Source organism: Mytilus galloprovincialis, chromosome 8, assembly GCF_965363235.1.
Source record: "Mytilus galloprovincialis chromosome 8, xbMytGall1.hap1.1, whole genome shotgun sequence".
In the NCBI taxonomy this organism is placed as follows: domain Eukaryota; kingdom Metazoa; phylum Mollusca; class Bivalvia; order Mytilida; family Mytilidae; genus Mytilus; species Mytilus galloprovincialis.
In genome coordinates this window covers 52,740,936-52,757,464 of record NC_134845.1, presented here as the reverse complement: position 1 = coordinate 52,757,464, position 16,529 = coordinate 52,740,936, and the positions used below count along the sequence as shown (strand labels likewise).

Sequence of the window (16,529 nt, the reverse complement as noted above, 5' to 3'; positions counted from 1 at the left end):
AAAATAATTGTGATGTTCAAAGTATGAACAGAATATGGCCTGCTAACAATGACTAATGTCATAACTACAATCCCAGTCCCTTTTCACGAATTTGACATACCAAAATAGACTATTTACCGGGCTCGTTATAACATGAGCAACACGACAGTCGCCACATAAGATGCATGATCTGCTAGTTTCTATCTGTTTTACTTTTTTTAGCCACGCCTAAAACTTTTTTTTCAATTGATAATTCGACTGTCCTTTTTGGTATCTTTCCCTCCTCTTTTGTATTGAAAGATAACTGTAATCAAAACAGCTGCTCCAACATACAATAAGAGTGACACATGTGACAAACAATAGAAAATTAAACCACTTGTCATTGTTATAGAGATTGAATAGACAACAATAAAGCAAATTTGTTATTAACCACAACTGAAACATTAAATGTTTGGATAGGTGTCTTTTTTTAGAATAATTATATCGTATTAGGGTTGTTCCCCTAAACGTAATAAATCAATCGATTGTAATCATATTTTGGCAGGACATGAAAGTTTTGCATAAACGATCATAAACACTTTAAAACCCGGAAGATACCTTAAACAAAGGCATATTTATATTTTTGCTTGAAAAAGTTAAAATGAAATAATATTGTGAAAAAAATATTTGACTTAAAATTAAAATTAAATAATATTGTGAAAAAAATATTTGACTTAAAATTAAAATTAAATAATATTGTGAAAAAAATATTTGACTTAAAATTAAAATGAATAATTTTATAAATCATCACACTTTTTTTTCCTTCTATGATTTAAGGTGGTACCCAACACTAACACTAAAATTAATTTGGCTCGTTTAATTTTCTTGAAATTTTAACAAAGTATTAATTTGACCCTTTGATAAAAATATAAAAATTAAATTTTTTTTGAACCAACCGTTTTATCAGAAAAATTACACTGGTTATATAGCAGTTTGACAAACACTTATTTTGATCATTGAGTAGCTTATTAATATTTTCTTAACAACACAACGTAATCAAAACGTTAAGCTGATTTGAAAGAGTTATCTCCCAGTATTGTTAGTACCACCTTAAGCCTGATTTTTATAGATCTTTCTTATGTTGTACTGTTATACAACTGTCCCTGATTAGAGGGAGGGTTATTGCCCCTTACATTTTTAACCCCGCAACATTATTTATGTACGTTATGTGTCCCAAGTCAAGAGCCTGTATTTCAGTGGTTGTCGTTTATTTATGCGTTATCTTTTTGTTTTTCGTTCTTTTTTGTACATAAATATGGCCGTTCATTTTCTTTTTACATTGTCATTTAGGGGCCTCTTATAGTTGAATATGCGGTATGGGCTTCGCCCATTGTTGAAGGCCGTATGGTGAGCTGTATTTGTTAATTTGTGTGTCTTTCATGTAGGTCTCTTGTGGAGAGTTGTCTCATTTGCAATCATACCACATCCTTTTTTTTTACATTTGCGATATAGATTTGTTACAATTATAACGTGAAGATAAGTTGAAAGAAGTCCGCGCACCTAACCGTATAATGGACAAAAGAACTTTCCAAAATGGACTTCAAGTTAAGGGAAGATATAAGAAAAGAAAAACTAAATCGAATTTCATAACAACAACAAAAAATCATACTTTTGCCCTTCAATTTATCATAAACTAACTTATGATTTACAGTAATGTTCCAGTTTTCTATTTATTAATATAAAACTCAAACTTTGATTGTCATTCTTCATGTTCTAATGCAATCAATACAAAACACGATTTATAATTTATTATCATTTAAACTAAATTTGAGCTTGACCACAAAATATCATAGCATTTATCATTGAATGATTACCCTAAAACTTTTTTATGCCAAAAAACAATTATTAGTATTTGATAATACAATTAAGATACTTTCGTTGTTTCTGTCATGAAAAGAACATAGTGCTAATTTTTTGCGCCCAAAATTTATGTTTGAGGATATTGTTTAATTTATATATAAAAATAGGATATTAACCTTCATCCATCAATATTTGTTTCATCATTTTTAAATGGACCTATCATACTTGAAAAGGTCGATGTTATGTAATTGATATGTTTTTAGCTAATCTAAGTGAGAGAAAAAATGCATAAGACAAAATAATCTACCTTACTAAACTTATTGGTTTGAATTAAAATGAGTGGCATTTGTATGCAATCTTCGTTATTTTAATTTACATAAAAGAATTATTTTGAACTCATTCAAACATTTCATTTTAATCACATGCTTAAAGTTTTCATATTTTTACATGAACTTCTACTGTCATTAACTTGTCAGTAAAGATCAGATAAACGACCTGTCATTTTTGTAGTTTGTTTTTTTTTCAAAAGAAAGCCATATAACGAATGTACTAACAAACATAAAAGAAATTTAAATGGCCTTTTTTCTTCAAGAATAATGCTATCGTATTAAATTTGTTATGCTTGTCATTTAAATCATTCTCTGGTTTACACAAAAAAAGTCATATTTGGCAAATAACATGTAATTTGAGAATTTACAAACATGCTAAACACGGAAGATACCTTGACCTTAGTGATATTTTTATATATAGACTTTCACTGAGCTAGATAAATATATTTTAAAATAAATAGAAACAACGTTGATTATACGAGAGGAGCACGTTGATGTATGTTTGGTATCATTGCGAACTTTGAACTCTCAATAATCGCATACACATCAATACAAGTTGAAACGATATCACGATCTTAAAAGTTTAATGCACAAATAAAACTCACTCCATGTTACGTCTACAACTGAGATATTATAAAAAGCAATACAAGCAATCGTCCTTTCAAACATTGTAAATGCGACCTAAGATTTAGAAGACACATGGTGGTTTCTTATAAAACGTCGTTCGTATTTGAGACTTAACAAAACTGTATACAAGACTTTTTTAAATATTATATCTTTGAATACAAAACTGATGAACATAACAACATCCTCGATAATCATTTAAAATCATTAATACGATAAATGTTTAACGCGCATAAAGTCAGCATTAATTTGGTTTGGGTTTAAAGGTCCATCCCTTACCTGATGAAGGATAATCCAATAAAGCGCTTGAGACCAATTAAATAATAACGTGTTATTCATTTTGTAATAAGCCAAGTGCTGAACTCCAAATAAACAGCGCTTGCATGTTCAATTTGCTATGTATGTAGCGTTTTGACTAAGAGCTGCCTGGATTGTTATTTAAAATTTTTTTTATTTCGTTGTTGTTGGGGTTTTTTTTTCTCTTTTTTTGGGTGGTCTATGAACATGTCGTAAAACCTAATTTGGGCAAACAAAAAAGTCAAATTACAAAATACCGAACCCTCAAGAAAATTTTCAAAACGTTCCTTATCAAATTGAAAAATCAAATACCCAAACACATCTAGCATAGAAAAATATGCACACGTTCTTGTTACATTTGTGAAAAGATTTGATACTGACATGATAGTCTGGAAAGCAGATTTACGGATATGAGAATTTTTGGATTTATATGTTTTAAAACGAATTATCGATGAATATAAAAATATTATTTGTTGAAATTAATGTATTGTCTAGAAATAATTGTACCGCTAATTGTAATTTCGAACACATTGTTTAAAAACATTTTGGATAATGCATTACATGTCTTGTATCAAAAAATCTTTTAATATCTAATATTAAAAAAAATGTATATAAAAAGAACAAAATGCCTGCATAATAATATAAACATTAAGAATAACAAATTATTTGACTGTAATAATAATTTAATACATTTTCAATTCTGTAAATTAAACAACCAAACATTTTTTAAATGGTAGATTTGTTTGTTTTAGATGAGAACATGATACGTTATACCAATAATACTCTCCAAATGTAAAGGTACACTACAAACGGTTAATAACATGCAATTAAAGAAAACGACGAAAATAAAAACAAACATATTAACAGTGTTGTTAAGATTTTAATTTGATAATCAATAATCTATTGCTTTGGAGGTTTAAAAAACATGTGACATAAATAAATGAGAAAAGTATTGTAAAATAAAAATGGCGGAGCGTCAGCCAATGACAGTTACTTGATATGTCAACCAAAATTTTACAGATATCATGGAGAAGATCACAACATTACTCTTATTTTTTTTAATTCATTTCTTAACGACTAAATGTGAGTATCTTATGATTTTTTATGTGTGAAATATAGAAAACAGAGTTTGTAAAATGATATTTATTTAACTACTCTAAATAGCAGCACAACAATGTAAAATCTGCAAATATTTGTAATTATAACATTAAGCCACTGATGTTTACCTATACAAGTATACAAATAAAACTATGTGGCATTTTGCACTTACTATTAATTAATTAAAAGTTTTTGTTCATTATTGAAAGCCTTACACTGACTTTAAACTATTTCATTATCATAATGTGGTAATTGGTAAACAGTCCTAACATGAGTAGCTACGCCACCTACTGTTTGGGTATATACCATATCACCATTGTAAATATGTGCCACCTTTGATAAATATTTAGCATCATTTCAGTTCTCATAATTTGAACAACAAGTCAATTTAGTTTGTTTTGTTTTTCCGTATTCCATATGCTCCTCACAACAAAATTCACGTTATTCTAGTTTATGCCATTTTGTTCAAGGTATGTAAATAAACGTGTTGATTTAGTTACGCCATTTCAACTAACATTTTTATATAGTGTGACTTCTCTATATTGTAATTTTATATCACAACTTAAGGTTAGGATTTTGGTTCGCACTGGTTAAATCGTTAAAACCTGGTGCGTTTGTTTGCAACTGTCGAATGTCCAGAAGTTGTTTTTCAGTGTTTGTGTTGTCGTACGTGTTTTCGTTTATGCCGTTTAGTTTTCCAGTTAAAATGTTTTTAGATTTTAGGGGGTTCTTTATAGCTTGTTGTTCGTTATTAGGAAAGGATAAGTGTTTTAGGCCTTCTTTTGTCTTTAAAAGATTTAACGCCTACTAATTGTGACTTGGATGATTACTTGTCTCATTGATACTCATACCACATCTTTTTATATCCGTATCAACATGTTATTATGATATAAATGATTGCGAAACGACATACACTGCTACAAGTACAACATTGCACACCACAATATGCATCGCATTTATAATAATGATGATAATAACAACAAGACACGTTGTCCGCGGTCGTATTAAAATGTATATTGACTTACGACTTTTTTCAAGGTGATCCATGTGATACGTACATAGTGCTAGATTCCCCAGAGGAGTTTGTTAGATCTGTAGCGAACGCTGCCTCTTCTCCGACTTTATGTGACAATACCTTAGAAGCTGGCTGGTATCGTGTCATAAGCAATGCTGGAGAACAGATGCCAACAGAATGTATTATTGGTGGAATGAGGTGTGGGACATCATCTTCAATATGGATGAACGGTACTTGTTTTTCTTGATATACCATTTGATCAATCATATATATATAATATATATATTGATAAATCTTTAAAGCTAATCAACACATTGATATGTGAAAATAAGGTTTATTATTGATGAATGTACTGTGATGCCTTCAAAATAAAGAAACATCGATCAAATTTTTTTTTAAAAGCGACTCTTCTCTTTTCTATCTACCAAGTAAGTGAACGTTACAGTCTATGCATACCATTAAGAATACACTCCTTTTAGGGTATCATACAAATGTGTCATGCTGGTTTTGTCTAAGTGAGACTATCATGACTATGGTTCATTCATATCTTAAACATAGGGGAACCTTAAAAATTAAAAGCAAATAAAAAAATATACACAATATTTCAACACCAATCCTTGCCGTGGCTGAAAATGTATTTATTAAATGGTGTTTTAAGATTTTTTCTCAAACAGGATACTATAAATGAACAATATATAACTTGTTTCTCGTGGAAAACAAAACTATTTTCGGAAAAATAAACGTAACGACCTTAAGTTTGCATTATAGATATACGTGGTGGTAAGCAATTTTGTATATGCTTAAACCTCCCCGAATTCTGGTAAAAGAACGAAATACGTCGTGTAATTACAAGCTGTAAAAACATCTGATTGACACACTGTCACAAAAAAGTAAAATCACAAAACAAATGAACTCAAAAATAATAAATCAAAACAGAAATTATGTTAACAAATGTCAGATTTAAAAGCTCAAACACATCAAAGAAATATATTTTGTGGAATAAAATTGCAAAGTACAGCCTCATTACTGAACAAAATGGTCATTTTTTGTCTTTTACTAAGCACTTCCTTCCTAGGTTTATTAATGTTTTATGAGAACGTTATCATGATTGCTTTTTTAAATTATTTTATGCTAGGAACGTATCCAAACACCGGTGTTGTTGCGACTGTTCAAGCATGTGCGGCACACTATGATGGAGATTGTTGTAAATATTCGTATGAAATAGAGGTCAAGAACTGTACACAATATTTGGTGTACAATTTGGTTCCAGTGTCATCATGTTATCAGGCGTATTGCTTTGGTATGTTTAGAAGTTTTAATTACAAAATTAATTTGAAAACAATAAGGATCAAGAAAGTGTCTAAAGTACACAACTTCCTCTATTGTGGTCCAACTCTAATTTGGCAACTAGAAACAAATGAAGAAAAAAAAACAGACGAACGTGCGTACAGACCAGAATTCATAATAGCCATAAATGGGGCATACACATTTTTCAATTGCTCCGTGTGCTACTAACATTTTATTCAAGACACTTGTATTTCCTTTAATAAAAGTACTCTAACATAATGATATGTAGTACTTGGAACAACCAAATTCTTATTATTATCGAAAATGTATTTTATTTTTAATCAAAATGTTCGTACTGACATAAATTTAATAAACACACTCAGTTAATTCCGTACGCTGGTAACTCAACTGCAAAGGTTTTAAGTAGTTAAATCGGTTAGACGATTTACTTATCATTCATTTTGTTGTCTTAGGTGCTGAAATGCCATGTCCTGTTGGTGAAACATCTAACAACGGATTTACACCTGGATGTCAATGTAAGTAGTGAAACATATTTCATATGCAATTTACATCATTGTTTTATTTGATTATAAAATCCAGCGGTCACTTTGTATGATTCTTTTTGGAACCTCCATACTTTGTACATTTAAAAATTGAAAATTGATACATGCCTGATAGACACATTTTTCAACTTCTGATTGTTTTATAATGGGTTTTTTTTTTTGCAATTTGGTAAAGAATTATTAAAGGTAAATTTTCAATTCCATCATTCTGATTTATTTCTATATGATCTATGTTTTTATGTGTTGTTAATGTTCTATAATAATGACAGCACAATCGGTTTGCTGAGTAAAGCTTCTTAACAGGTTTAATATACTGTCCCAAATTTGAATCAAATGTTGCGTTTTGCAAATTGTTGAAGTATTGTTATTGATGCATGTTTTATCTTGGGATATTTATTGATGTATCTCAAGAATTCTATCTTGTGTTTCTCATTCTTTTCGTCTCTATAGTCATTGACATTTGACAGGATTGTGTTGCCTGATAACAAAGTGTAGCTTTTACCATATCATACTCGAAGGTCGTCATATTTGTTAGTTCACAAAAGTTTTAAATTCCCTCAATGTTATATCATGACAGAGTGAATTCGCATGGTGCATGTTTTTTTTTTCATTTACGTTTCACTTGTCAATATATGTTGAGGATATCCATGTAGATTTTAGATAAGTAAGCATATCAGTAATATTAAAACGATTCCTTTGTTTACATGTAGGCATCTTTAGCCATAGACGCTTATGCTTTCGAGACAAATGGTCTTTAAATTACCGGCTATATTTTGTTTCACTTAAGCTTATATAAACTTGAATTATAAGAACTAAACATTTGTTAACTACTGTTGTCACTAATGTTTTACAATGTAAACGTCAGAATCCAATATATCACTATAACTTTTTGTAGTTGATCCTTGCTTGGAAGAAAATTATCAAACTTTAGATAATTGGCAGCGATCAGTTAATAATACAATAAATGCCAATTTGTGTGACAATCGGCTGACTCCAGGATGGTACCGTCCAATAAGTCTCGTAGGAAATACGATGCCAACAGAATGTACTGAAAACGGATTCAGATGCGGAACGACTTATCCAATATGGTTAAATGGTAGGAAATAGCACAAAAAAAACATGAAATCATAATAGCGTGTTAACTTGATTTAGGAATGTCAGTTTTGAAATCTGTGATAAAATCAAGAGGAAACGAAGCAAATGAAAGATGATTTTTGATCTAAGATATATTAATGTTGGGTTTTACATTACAGTAAGTACGTAAGTAAAATTCTTATTATAATTACTTGTGTAATAACAGTTAAAATAATTACAAATTCATCAACAATAGAATAAACCCGAACCATTGGGTGTTTATGTCATATTCAAAATTACAAAACATAGTATCTTTCAGTCTCTTTTTGTAACAGGATCGTATCCTTCTACTGGCGAAATTGCAGATGTTACGGCCTGTGTTGCAAACTTCAACGGGGGCTGCTGTACTAGTTCATATGCGATCCAGGTTAAACATTGTGGGAGTTTTTACATATATAACTTACAAGCCACAAGTGGATGCTACCAATCCTACTGTTTCGGTGAGATATAACATTTCTTGGATTATTTTTGGCTTACATTTGTTTTTATCTGTGTGTTGTTCATTAGTGTATTTTAGAAAATTATTGTTGACAAAATCAGGAAATAGAAAGTAATAAATATAAAAACAAAAAAAGGGGTAGGATTGCCAATTAGACAACTCTTCACAAGAGAACCAATGGCACATAACGTAACAACTATAGGTTACCGTACGGTTTTCATCAATAGGCAAAGCCCATACCGAATAGTTAGCTATAAAAAGCAACAATCTGACAAATTTTAAACAAATTAAACGACGGCTTAATTTATATACCAAAAAAAAGCGAAAAACAAATATAAAGAACATCAACGAACGAGAACCACTGATATACAGGCTCCTGACTTGGCACAGGCACGTACATACAGAATGAGGTGGGGTTAGGCATGTTAGTGGGATCTTAATCCTCCCCTTACCTGGGCCAGTGGTGTGACAATACATCAGTTGATTAATCAGAAATAGGTATATGATACAAAAAAATGAACATAGCGCAAAGTTAAAAATGTATAGGAAATCACAAACATTGAAGACCGCTAAACCGGAATATTGGTCATATGAAAATGACTTGTATTTCTAAATGCCTGTAGAATTACGTGAGAAGAAATGATATTAAAACTTATTACTTTGTTGGTTTTTTTTTTACACATGTAACATGTTTCATCTTTCAACGGTTGTTTTCAACAGCCACTACAATATTTGAATTGACAGAAGTGTATATTGTACTAAGTTTTATGCTATACATATATACATGTTAGGTACTGAGGTTAAATGTCCAGTGGGAGAAACTTCAGACAATGGAGGGTTTACACCTGGATGTGAATGTGCGTATTCAGTCGATTTAAGGACAAAAATGTAAAGTTTACTTATTAAAAATAAAATATTTATAAGCATCATTTGGTATTTCCTAGTCGTAAGTGTATTTTTACTTCTGTCTAGAGACAAATATCATATAAAAAAATCTAATCGTTTTTATTTTATATTTAAATATCATATTAATAACAATGATATATATTCGACAATATCATTTTTAAGTATGTGTTGTCCGACAATCGCAAATTAGAGCAGACATGAAAAACTAGCTATAAGACAACACGTAATTATAAAAGCCTGTACTCGAAGGGACGTTTTGATAAATTTTGGTTTTTTGTCTTTATGGTTTACTTTGAGTATTGTTTTTATAATTGAAAAAAGGCATTAGATTATTCACAGCAAGTAAATATCGATTAATAAATATTCCAAAAATTTTTCCAGAATCTGCATATACATGTATATAGATATAAATCTTATATAATTTTTTAGTCGACCCTTGTCATAGCAGTAACTACGAGGTACTTATTGGAGAATTGAAAAGGTCTTCAAACTATACACTGCAGTCCGATGATGTGGCAATAGAGGACAGTCGAATAACATCGGGATGGTATAGAATTGATAGTGCAACCGGAAATGATATAGTCAATGAGAGCGTGTCTATGATGCAGTGTGGTACTTTATATCCATTGTGGATGGACGGTTAGTCCAGATTTATATATCACTTGAGTAAATTTTCTTTGTTTCAATGTATGGTAACGGCCTTTTGATATGTCGTATTGATAATTATCTAGAATAAAGCAATGCTTTTTGACAGATATCATGTAAAAAATATGTACCAGTTCAATAACTTCAAACCTTATTCTCTCAATCAATAATATTTTTTTATGAGGTTTTATACATTAATATCTATTCTTCTCTGAAACCAGAGGTGTGCCTTTCAAATGCAGGATATTCACACAAGACTATGGCACAATAATCGTTTTACAAGTACAAATTTGCCAAACAGTAATGACATGGAGATATATATCAATTTTTGTATAAATGAGACAATATCAAATGTCTACTGGGAAAGCTTTTGAAAGGCAAAAAAGGATATTCTTTTAGTTTAGTCAACCAAACTAAACACATGCGTACGAAAAATGAGAGAATACATCATTAAACATTGAAATTTAGGAGAGAAATTTGAGATTTGCATTAAGATGTGCAAAAGAACCCTACAGAAAATGAGCAAATGACAAAGGTATAAAATAGTAGATTTGTAAACATCATCTGAAATAAAAAAATAAATTGATAATACAATTCCTGATGATGGTGGGCTTATGTTTACAACCTAGTAAAGACTCTTCAAACATACTGCTGAACGCTATGCAGTCAGTTACAGTATTCTCCAAGATCATGCTAATGCTCCATGTGTAAAATAGTGTCATTCATCAATTGATTTGGAAAACATTTTGACATAAATAATATAAGTATATCGGATTTAGTGAATATCGAGTTTAATTTGAATTGAAAGTATTGATGTTTCAGGAAATATACCGGATGTTTCTGATATGACGGTCGATAGAAAAGTTTGTAGATCAGGAATATCCAGTATTTGTGACCAGATGGTTGACATAAAAGTTCGAAATTGTGGTAGCTATAGAACCTATCATTTAACACAGCTGGATGTTGACAAATCAGCATATTGCTTTGGTATGATAATATTTTATAGAAAATTTTGTTGTGTACTTCTAGTCAGAAATTGCGTTTACTAATAAGCCACATCATAAGAAGTATAGTATCCCAGTAGTAATATGGTCGTCATCAATACCAAAATAAAATCAACAGTCGAAGATGTGTGAGAACAAGTTACACGTTTTGTTGTTGTCACTTGTTTTTTTTTAATACTTTCAAATAAAATTAAACAAGAATTCTAGTCTATCAAAGTCGCCATATGCTAGTGTACTATCCCTCTGTATCCCTACCATGGTAACAACTTTATTGATCACAATCTAAAATGATAATATTTTTCGTGATTATATATTCATTGTCGTAGACGAAAACAACCTAACAATGCCATTTATATATTTTCATCTTCAATATGCTTAGGCACACTTTATGTCACATGTACCTTAATTCTACTGGTATGTTATTTCCTCAATCAGTGCAAAACTTAATTTATTTTGTAACCTTATGCTATTGTGCATCGCCTATTTCTACCGTTGTCTTCATTAAACATGTTCAATTAGGTTGGGTCTGTTCAACATGATTAGATCTTTCTATTGATGAGACAATTTCTAGTGATTTTTTGTCCTTTATTTCTGATACGTTATTTAAACTTTTTAGGTACTCTACCCGTCCCTGATACTACAATTACAACCACAGGACATCCTCCAGGAAAACCTCGGCCAAAAGAAGGTATGTTCCATATACCAATTCTAATTTATCATGGTATGTACGTTAATGCCATGTGATGTTAAGATAACTGGATTTGATCGATCACTTTTCAATCAAAAACTATTATGATGACAAAATAAGATGTGGTATGATTGACAATGAGACAACTGTCCACAAGAGACCAAAATGACTCAGACTTTAACAATTACCGTACGGCCTTCAACAAAGAGCAAAGCCCATACCGCATAGTCAGCTATAAAAGGCTTTGTTAAGACAATGTAAAACAATTTAAACTAGAAAACTAACGGCCTTATTTATATAAAAATATGAACTAAAAACAAATATGTAACACATAAACAAACGACAACCCCTGAACTACAGGCTTCTGACTTGGGACAGGCACACATAAATAATGTGGCGGGGTTTAACATGTTAGCAGGAACCCAACCCCTCTAACCTGGAACAGTGGTATAACAGGACAACATAAGAACTAACTATAAAAATCAGTTGAAAAAGGCTAAGCTCATTAGATGGGCAAATTACAAGTGGACGTGGCCGGTTACTTATACATCCCGACACAAAAAGACACAATGCACAGATATGAGAGTCCTCGCAGTTATCTGGCAGCTAGTTATCTTCCATGTCTACCTTGTTCACTTCTCCTTTCAAAATAAAGATTTAAGCAACTCATGTAAATGTACATTTTAATAAGTAAAACGAGCTGTGACGAAGTACAACTGCAGTACGATAGATCTTACAAAGTATAACACAATAAAAGATGTTTTGAATTATAATTGTTATTGGCTGCACAGATAACTGAATCTTACCAAAATCGTATAAAGTTATTAATGTGCGCGAGTGATACCACTTTATTTTACATGTGTTCATGATACGATTGAGGGTGAATCTTTGAAAATGATCTATATCTTTCTCAAGTTAATTTGCTTTCAAGTGTCGTTCTGTGCTTTAATAGGTGATGAGCATGAAAAAGAAGATAAACCGTATATATGGGTAATTGTGGCTATGCTTGCAGTGCTTTCAACAATATTGTTTACTATTCTCATTTTAAGGTAAGTTTGATGACACAAAAAAACTTTAGTTCATGTATTTCTTTAAGATTTTAAACACTTTTTGTTAATAAAAACACGAACTATGGAAATGTTATTCGAAAGTCAAATTTTTAAATGAATTGATGCTTTAACCTTCCATAAAAATGGTATAATTTCATACAATAGATAAGTAATGTTTACAAATCAGTATCTAAACATAATTAAATCGAAAGTAGTTTGTCTTGAAAACATCTTACTTATTTTTCAATCAAAATCGGTTAATAAAAACATATACATTTTTACCATTTTGATATGGTCTTTAACTTTAATCATCATCATGATGGTAACCCGTTTGAATATATTGTTTAGGCTGATGTGATATTTTGCTCACAGATCATTGGATTTTATTCCCAACAACAATTCCTGTTTTATTGATACAAGTAGCTCGAGTAATACGTGTCGTATCTTCTGGCATACGTTAGTTTCTGTTATGTTGTTTTTGCTTTGGTTTCTCGTTAACATTAAAGTTGAACAACTTTTAATTATGTTTGTATTAATAAAAAAATAATCGGTCCTCGCATAATAATTAAGTTAGTCTTTTTTCTAAATGATTTTTTTAATATTCACGGAACTAAAAAAAAATGCTAATTTTTATTTTGTTATTTTGTGGTTAAACAATAACAAAAATAAAAGTGGTTTTTTTTATTTTCTATTTTTTTATTTTTAAGATTGCGTGTACCAAAATCTTCTCCAAAACGCTCAGGTAGCATTTACAAGGTTCAGCCTATTAATGGAGAAGTGAAAACAGAAAAAGTAGCCAACACTAATAACCAGTGGACGGACAAAGAAATAAGTGGTTCACTACCCCCAAAAAGTACCAGCTTTTTAGGTCTGAAAGATACGACTACTAATTTAAAATTATTTGAAAAGCATAATGCTGAAGGATTCAAAACTATACGACCTAATAAATTGTAGTAAAGACAGAGATAACTTTTGTTTATAATCATGAAAACTTGCATGTATATTTTTCAAGATGATGTTGTACATATTATTTACTTGGTTCCGATTTCAATACTGTTTAGACACTTGTTTGAGTTGTTTTGCAGCACATTGTTTTCAAAAAAATTGTGCTTTTATTTATTTGTTTGTTTTGTTTTTTTATTTTATTTTTTTTTTTGGGGGGGGGGGGGATATGCAAAATTTTTTTCAAGATATATCTTTCGCTCTTATTCCTAGTTTAATGTATGCTTATAATAGTTTCACACACTAATGCATCAATTGGTACTTAGTACGCCGAACACAATATATTATTCGTTCGTTTACAAAAGCACCTTACAAAGTAGATCGATAACAAATGTCATATTTCTGACTGAGCACTGACTTTTTAAAAATGAAAGTATTTGATTAAATCTAGTTTGATATCTTGTTTAATAAACTCGCGTGCATGACGGTTGTATATAAAAAAATTTAAAGAGAGGGAAGAAAAACATGATCGTTAAACTAAAAATTGATTAAAACAATTATATCTAATTGGACACGTAATACATAAGGTAGAACTACAGCTTCCTTATAACTAAAAAATGGCAACAGCAGTATACCGTTGTTCATATATCTATTGAGTGAAAGTAAATTCTGGTTACAAACTACAACACAGGGAAACGCATCAACTACAAGAAGAAAACAACGAAACAACAAAAACACGAATGAAAATAAAAAACTAAGAAAAACTTCAACATTCATAGATACGGACTGTTGCATAACAACTCAACATCACATCTAAAAAATGACAATGATTATCGATTGAGAACAAAATTTACTACAAGTAGTAGTTCAACATTCAAATTTTAAACGGTTTCTAAGTCGCATCATACATGCAGCGACTGCATACTAAAGCCTGAAAAACGCGTCCCTAAGCACCATAAAATTATTAGCTGTGGACTGTTGTTTCATTTTTGAAAGATGCATTGAGAATTATTTTTAAGGGATTTCTCACTAAATCATAGTTTTTATTAATGTTAAAAATGGCATTTACTGACGTGGGTTGTGGACAAATTAAGGTCATTCCTGTACTTTCCAAAGTTTAATGGTGTTATCATGAGCCTATGTATACTTATATCCTTTATTTGAATCTTTACTCATTTCCCGTTTGAATGGTTTTGCACTAGTAATTGTGGGGCCCTTTATATCTTGTTGTTCGGTGTAAGCCAATGCTCTGTGTTGAAGGCCGTACATTGACCTATAATGGTTTACTTTTTTTATTGTTATTTGGATGGCAAGTTGTCTCATTGGCACTCACGCCACATCTTCCTATATCTATCATGTAATTCTTTCTTTTAATGTAATATCATCAACGTGATCAAATCTAACAAAATACCGAACCCTCAAATTGCAAATTAGAACATCAAACAAATCAAACGAATACAACAACAAATATCATTTTCTTGATTAGGGACATGCATTTCTTTATGTAGTGAATGCTTTCTGCTCAGACACTCATAGAGAAATAAGAAGAGGTCGTCAAGGAGACACGCATAGTTCGTTCCCATAGGAATGCAGCCAATTTGTAGAACAACTCTATCTCTAATTCAATTATATATTGTTAATAAGAAACTGTTTTTTAGAATTCACATATGGTTAATACCCCTACGCTGTTAAACAGTTTTCAGTTTTTCTGAAGACCCTCTTTTACTCTCGTTATCAATTAACTGAACAATTCTTTCATTCAACACTAAAATGAGTCTGCTATGTATGGTTATTATTACGGTATTTTGTGTATCGAAGGTATTCTTTAGTCCAATTTGCTGTTCAATGTAATTTGCATTTAAGCCATGATTATGATACACCACAATGTAATTCTTGTCAAATGATATGATTTATGTGCTGGATTACCTGAATAATCATTTATTCCAAACGCTTTTTCAAAACACTCGTAGAAGTACGATGTACACACAAAGACAGTATTTTTCAAGTTTGCCCGTAGAAACAACAACATATAAAAAAAAAGGAACATGCGATATGATTGCAAATGAGACAACTGTCCACAGGAGACTAAAATGAAACAGACATTAACAACTATAGGTCACCGTACAGTCTTCAACAATGAACAAAGCCCATACCGCATAGTCAGCTATAAAAGGCCCCGATTTGAAAATGTCAATCAATTCAAAGGAGAAAACAAACAGCCTTATTTAAATTAGAAAATGAACAAAAACAAATATCTTACACAAAAACAAACGACAACAACTGAATTACAGACTCCTGACTAAGGATAGGGAAAGGGTGAAAAAATGATAGACATTTAGACATTTCACAATATTTTGATTGCTGAAAACGCACTTCATTTGACATTTTATCCGAGACCTGATTGTATTACCGATTCTTGTGTCCAGTATAACTTCTTATTGTTCAACCAATAATCCAGCGTAGTTCTCATCGTTCTCAATACCTTATTGCAGTTCTAACTTCATGTGTTGAGGTTCTCTAAACTTTGGACCATTACATATCACCTTTTCGAAATGTTCATGTTCCATTATGTCTGGATCCCTGTGAATAATTCATTCTGCCAGAGGGGCTGGGATTATACAACGAGTAAGAACGGCCACATATCAGAGGGTTTTGAGGTTTTGTTCTACAAATCAAGGTCCTGCATTACTT

The 16,529-nt window shown here is 30.9% G+C and overlaps 1 protein-coding gene across 1 annotated transcript; it reads left to right on the top strand.

Annotated features, from left to right (window-relative positions):
- The first annotated feature begins 4,027 nt into the window (after nucleotides 1–4,027).
- Nucleotides 4,028–13,991, top strand: LOC143042191 (uncharacterized). Its single transcript, XM_076214460.1, has 12 exons — nucleotides 4,028–4,151; nucleotides 5,205–5,411; nucleotides 6,317–6,481; nucleotides 6,942–7,004; nucleotides 7,927–8,127; nucleotides 8,441–8,605; nucleotides 9,396–9,461; nucleotides 9,940–10,149; nucleotides 10,978–11,142; nucleotides 11,776–11,847; nucleotides 12,800–12,896; nucleotides 13,604–13,991. Exons 1-12 carry the CDS (start codon nucleotides 4,094–4,096, stop codon nucleotides 13,848–13,850), a joined length of 1,716 nt encoding a protein of 571 aa, XP_076070575.1. The 5' UTR covers nucleotides 4,028–4,093; the 3' UTR covers nucleotides 13,851–13,991.
- The last annotated feature ends 2,538 nt before the right edge of the window (nucleotides 13,992–16,529 follow it).

Bases quoted from the DNA above. Each gene is read 5' to 3' on its own strand.
- LOC143042191 (XM_076214460.1), top strand. From the start codon at position 4,094: ATGGAGAAGATCACAACATTACTCTTATTTTTTTTAATTCATTTCTTA. The intron at 8,128-8,440 runs GTAGGAAATAGC...TTTTTGTAACAG, and splicing joins TTATCCAATATGGTTAAATG to GATCGTATCCTTCTACTGGC. The intron at 11,848-12,799 runs GTATGTTCCATA...GTGCTTTAATAG, and splicing joins AAAACCTCGGCCAAAAGAAG to GTGATGAGCATGAAAAAGAA.